The sequence below is a fragment of the Sinocyclocheilus grahami genome, unplaced genomic scaffold, assembly GCF_001515645.1.
Source record: "Sinocyclocheilus grahami isolate Dianchi unplaced genomic scaffold, SAMN03320097.WGS_v1.1 scaffold35.1, whole genome shotgun sequence".
Lineage (NCBI taxonomy): Eukaryota > Metazoa > Chordata > Actinopteri > Cypriniformes > Cyprinidae > Sinocyclocheilus > Sinocyclocheilus grahami.
This window is the reverse complement of record NW_015505214.1, coordinates 430,690-437,200: the sequence shown is the minus strand read 5'-3', so window position 1 is coordinate 437,200 and position 6,511 is coordinate 430,690. Positions and strand designations below refer to the sequence as shown.

The 6,511-nt window shown below is 36.8% G+C and overlaps 1 protein-coding gene across 1 annotated transcript in view; it reads left to right on the top strand.

Annotated features, from left to right (window-relative positions):
- Nucleotides 1–6,511, top strand: part of usp24 (ubiquitin specific peptidase 24) — a 77,949-nt gene that overhangs the window by 27,779 nt on the left and 43,659 nt on the right. Inside the window, exon 12 of the mRNA XM_016267027.1 lies at nt 2,133–2,236. Coding sequence (XP_016122513.1) covers nt 2,133–2,236 — 104 coding nt within the window. The remainder of the gene's footprint in view (nt 1–2,132; nt 2,237–6,511) is intronic.

The window sequence follows — 6,511 nt, the reverse complement described above, 5'->3', positions numbered from 1 at the left end:
TCAGGAAGGAGGGGTCCAGGTAAGGGGCGGAGTCCGGCGGCCGCACGCGCTCCCCTCTCCCGTCCGCAACGCGAGGGGCGGCGGCTTTGCTTAGCGGCTGCATCCTTCTCGCCGTGGCCCCGGCATGAGGAGGGGCTAGACGGCCCGGCATCCTGGCCCGACGGTCGTGTAACAGGTGCGGCCCTCGTCCGGACCGCGGGTCCGGTAGCTCGCATCGTCGGCGGCACGGAAATCCCTCTATGCACTCCTCCTAGACCCACACTCCCCTCTCCCGTCCGCGACGCGAGGGGCGGCGGCTTTGCTCAGTGGCTGCATCCTTCTCGCCGTGGCCCCGGCATGGGGAGGGGCTAGACGGCCCGGCATCCTGGCCCGACGGTCGTGTAACAGGTGCGGCCCTCGTCCGGACCGCGGGTCCGGTAGCTCGCATCGTCGGCGGCACGGAAATCCCTCTATGCACTCCTCCTAGACCCACAAGGACACCAGCGTGCATGCACGGGGAAGAGACCGGTCTCCCGAGGAGAGGCGCGCCTGGCATTTAAACAGCGGCGGTGATGAGGCTCCATTTGGTTCAGGTGTGCCCCATCACACGCCGCCAGCCCCGGCTGTTTCAGCGCCCCTCCTCTCTCACACACCCACTCCCGTCGGGAGCCTGGCGAAGGGCGGCGATTATGGGATGGGGTGATGATGATAATTAGGGGGAGGCAGCCGACTCGTCACAATATTTATATTGTTAAGGAAAAGTGCAAAGAATTCAAAAGCGTGAAGTGTTAGTCATGTTCTGACTATAAAGAGTAGCTTAAAACCACAATTAACAGTCTGGTTTCTTCAAATTTCACTTAGGGACAAAAATCTGCCTTTAAACTTGAAAGAAAGAAATTATGATTATCAATAAAAAATCAAAATTTTATCACGATAATAATTTATCACTCAGCCCTAGACATAATTTAGCATTGTGCGTTTAAAGCAGCAGTCGACAAAACAACAACGCATGCTTAGAATCAATGTTAATTTTATGAACAAATAATGTTTGTCACAATTTTCATCCACAAAAGTTTTTCACCGACGAAAACCAGATGATGACTAAATAAATGCCCGTTTGAATGACAAAAACTATGACAAATCTATTAATAATTTGGATTGGAAACCAAAGGCAGTACATAAATGTGTCTTGTGTATATGGACGCTCACACTTTCACACTGAGCGAATCATCTATGTGTTAAAGTGTTCAGAAGCCAGAAACCTCACCCACTCATGTGTGTCATCTCTTTATTCAATTGTCTTTATTCGACTCATTGTCTCTTCTCTCTTTGTTCTGTTTGCATTTCTCTTTTCCCCCCCTTCACTTTCTCTTTTGCTCCTCTCTTTCACTTTAATACCTTAGTTTGGTTTACATTCTCTTTGCACTCTTCCTTTCGCTTTCTTTTTGTTTTACTTTCATTTTTCACTTTGCCTTTTTTGCTAGCTTTGTCTTTCACTTGTGCTCTCTCTCTCTTATTTTTCTAAATGGACTGTTATTTTTTGTGTAATGAAAGAAACCATGTTTTGAATTTGAACTGTATAATACATTTATGATTTTATTTGATGTATTTAATGTTCATAAGGATTTTTTTGGAGGGTGCCTTAGTATTGGGTTGCTGAGATTTTACAGATTAAAAAAAAAAATCAAGCTAAACTTTCGGTTTATAAAAGTACCAATTCTAAAGTTGAGGGTAATAAAGGAAAAAAATATTATTCTTTTTACATGTCTGTGATTTAAAATTTTGGAAATGTGATGACAAGGGATGGAAAACTTTGACGTTTTTACATTAGTGGGTTTATAATGGAGCTAGTCTCTTATTTTAGGAGTATTTTTTATTGCATCCAGTGCTGTATGAGAATAATGGTTTTAGGTAACACTTTATTTTAAGGTGTCCTTGTTACACGTTACATGTCCTTACTATTGTAATAAAAATAAATTATGCATAATTACATGCAAGTAACTCAGTAATATTACGGAGTAATTTAAATGTATAATTACACTGTAACAAGGACACCTTAAAATAAAGTGTAACCTGTTTTTATTAAAAATAAAATAATAATAAAAAAATAAAATTAAATATTTTTTCTGTCTCCTGCTCTCTTTTTGATGTAGGAAACATTGACCAGGCCCAGTACTGTGACAGAATAAAGGGAATCATTGAGCTGTTGGGCAGTAAGCTCTCGTTGGATGAACTCTCCAAAATATGGAAAATACAGGTGAGCGGTGTCTTTAAAGATATTCTTCAAATCAGTGCTCCTTCTAAGCTGCATGAATTTCTGACATTGTTTCTAAGAAATTTACTGTTTTATATCTATATATATTTATTTATTTATTTCTATATATATATATATTTATTTATTTGTGTGTGTGTGTGTGTGTGTGTGTGTGTGTGTGTGTTCCTAATCAAGTCCAATCAGTATAATGAAACACAGCTGGACTCAAATGAAGGAGTAGAACCCTCTCAAGGATGATCAGAAGAAATGGACAGCAGCTGAGTTAAATATATGAGTGTCACAGCAAAGGGTCTGAATACTTAGGACCATGTGATATTTCAGTTTTTCTTTTTTAATAAATCTGCAAAAATGTCAACAATTCTGTGTTTTTCTGTCAATATGGGGTGCTGTGTGTCCATTAATGAGGAAAAAAACTTAACTTGAATGATTTTAGCAAATGGCTGCAATATTGTTAAGAGTGAAAATTTTAAGGGGGTCTGAATACTTTCCGTACCCACTGTATATATATATATATATATTAGGGCTGTCAGTAAATACATTTTTTTTATCTAATTAATTACATGATGTTAATTGCAAAATAAATTTGACTGTGAAAATACCCACAAAAGATTATTTAAAGCTATTTTTGTGTTAAATGAGAAAGTATCAAGTAGACATTAATTAGATTTAGCTTTAGAAAGAAATATTTTATTTGATTCAACATAAAATTTATTACACAAACATTTAGGCCACAATGGCCTAACATAAACTATGGAACATAAAATAAGATAATTTGAGAAACATCTCAGTATTTTTTGTTCATACAATGAAAGTCATTGGTAACCAAAACAGCTTTGTTACCAACAGTCTTCAAAATACCTTCTTTTATGTTCCACAAAAGAAAGGTTTGAAGCTACATGAGGGTGAGTAAATAATGACAGAATTTACATTTATTGGGTGAACTATCCCTTTAATGTTTTTATTTATTTATTTATTTTAATTAAATTATACTCTAAATAAGTAACTAAATCTACCAGCAGGTGGCGGTAATTGCCTTTATGAATTGTTTGAACGGCTGATTCATTCAGGAATTGAGTAAACGGCTCATTTGATATGAAACAATAGGTCTTCCAGGCAAAAAAGTGTAGTTTTGAAAAAATATTTAATAGCACTGTCAAAATTAGCGCGTTAATGCAGACTATTCATTTTTTCAGTTTAACGCGTTAAAAATATTTAACGCAATTACCATAGGGGGCAGGGCTAGGGTTGGCCACCCCACTCACAACTGCTGCCTCTGTCTCTTTTTTTTTCTTGGCAAGTAGTGCATTTATTTAGTTGCAGAACGTCTTTAAGACCACATCAAACCAGAGACGTTTCAGATGTGCTCTCCAACTTCACCTCAGCATCAGGCGCGAGTCAAACGAGCGCAGAAGTGGTACTGTTCTCATAGCGCGTGCTCTTCAATAGCACACACATAGGCGCAGGTGCGCGCTGTAGCCTGTATCATTTCAAAGCACGAATGAAACTACATGCATGCAATGTCGTCAGTTAAGTCATGAAGATACCAAAAAGGCGATTAAAGCTGCCTTAAAACTGTGCATGCATGTAATATGTTATGAGTCACATTTAAGAACTTGTCTCTGAAATGGTTTTCAAAACTGTCCTGGAGCAGCCCAGCACTGTCTCAGTCTCACTCATCTAACACACCCAATTCAACTCGTCAGTTCATTTGCAGAAACTCTTAAGAGCTGAAGTGGGTCAGGAAAGGTAAAGAGAGTTGAGAGAAAAGACAATGCGTGTCAGATCTGCATCGTGTTCAGCAGCGGCAGCTCTTAAAGAAATAGCAGCCAAATAACCTAATAACCCGCTGCTGTTATGTTTGTTAATCAAAGGTAAAAAAATCAATAACTTTTATAGCTTCAAGGATTCATCTATATTTAATTTAGAATTTAGTGTTTGATAACTTTATTCAATTTCTGTATATTTCTGCTGAAGGGCACAGGTAAATATGGTTGATTATAATGGGTTTATGTGAAGATTGTTTTAAGTTCACTTAAATTAGAAGTACTTTTTTTAAAGTCTAATAAATGTTAAAATTGATAGCTCTCAATTATACTGTAATGTTGAATGGCTATAGTCAATGGTTAAATATGGGGGGGGCGGGCAATTTTATAGATAAATCAGTATTAGTATCATTAATACTGGCCTTCAGTCACAAAAAAGATGCCATTAAACAAAGATTTAAAAATATACTGTGTTTATGTTGTTTGTACATTAATTAGAAGATTGAATGTGAAATAATTGCAATATAAAAGTATATTTAAAAACTTTAATGTTAGGTGGGATTAATCACGAATAAATGTGCAATTAATTAGTAAAAAAATGTTTAATCGATTGACAACGCTAATATTTAAACTTCTTATTCTAACATAAAAGGTCTTTAAATTTGTGGTTTGGTCCATTATGCTGTCAAACTAAATAATATTAGGGCTGTCAGTAAATACATTTTTTTTATCTAATTAATTACATGATGTTAATTGCAAAATAAATTTGACTGTGAAAATACCCACAAAAGATTATTTAAAGCTATTTTTGTGTTAAATGAGAAAGTATCAAGTAGACATTAATTAGCTTTAGCTTTAGAAAGAAATATTTTATTTGATTCAACATAAAATTTATTACACAAACATTTAGGCCACAATGGCCTAACATAAACTATGGAACATAAAATAAGATAATTTGAGAAACATCTCAGTATTTTTTGTTCATACAATGAAAGTCATTGGTAACCAAAACAGCTTTGTTACCAACAGTCTTCAAAATACCTTCTTTTATGTTCCACAAAAGAAAGGTTTGAAGCTACATGAGGGTGAGTAAATAATGACAGAATTTACATTTATTGGGTGAACTATCCCTTTAATGTTTTTATTTATTTATTTATTTTAATTAAATTATACTCTAAATAAGTAACTAAATCTACCAGCAGGTGGCGGTAATTGCCTTTATGGATTGTTTGAACGGCTGATTCATTCAGGAATTGAGTAAACGGCTCATTTTATGAATGGGCTTTGAATCATTGGTTCACACGATTCATTCAAAACGCCGATTCATTCAGAAACTAAACACCTCTGTGTTGCTCGGTGATGCACAACAATTCTGCTATGGCTTTAAAGGTAATATATTCTCTGCAAAATTGAGCAAAAAACTATATTGTGTTTAAAATATAACACAATATCAACTTCTTATTTATTGAACTGTTGTATAAAATCACATTTAAACTTGTGATATTCGGGACAAAATCAGCACTCATCTGATATTGCTCTCGCTGCTCATGTGATATGGCTTATCATATGATATAAATATGAGACAAAAGCTCATACAGGGGCATTTTTTGCGCCAATATCTTGAATTTTAGGGCACAATTGCATTTATGGAGTTGCTGCCCTGCATCATATTTGTCAACTGTTAACTATATGAAGTGTAAGATGACGTACAGGTCTGGGGGCGGGGCCAGAGCGTTAAAATATTTTAATTGCGTTATTTTTCATAACTAATTAATATATTAGGAATGTAATGGTATTATATATTATCAATACTGTGGTATCGCGATAGCAAAACTGTCTCAATATCATTATGGTCACATGATGATATGAAACAATAGGTCTTCCAGGCAAAAAAGTGTAGTTTTGAAAAAATATTTAATAGCACTGTCAAAATTAGCGCGTTAATGCAGACTATTCATTTTTTCAGTTTAACGCGTTAAAAATATTTAACGCAATTACCATAGGGGGCAGGGCTAGGGTTGGCCACCCCACTCACAACTGCTGCCTCTGTCTCTTTTTTTTTCTTGGCAAGTAGTGCATTTATTTAGTTGCAGAACGTCTTTAAGACCACATCAAACCAGAGACGTTTCAGATGTGCTCTCCAACTTCACCTCAGCATCAGGCGCGAGTCAAACGAGCGCAGAAGTGGTACTGTTCTCATAGCGCGTGCTCTTCAATAGCACACACATAGGCGCAGGTGCGCGCTGTAGCCTGTATCATTTCAAAGCACGAATGAAACTACATGCATGCAATGTCGTCAGTTAAGTCATGAAGATACCAAAAAGGCGATTAAAGCTGCCTTAAAACTGTGCATGCATGTAATATGTTATGAGTCACATTTAAGAACTTGTCTCTGAAATGGTTTTCAAAACTGTCCTGGAGCAGCCCAGCACTGTCTCAGTCTCACTCATCTAACACACCCAATTCAACTCGTCAGTTCATTTGCAGAAACTCT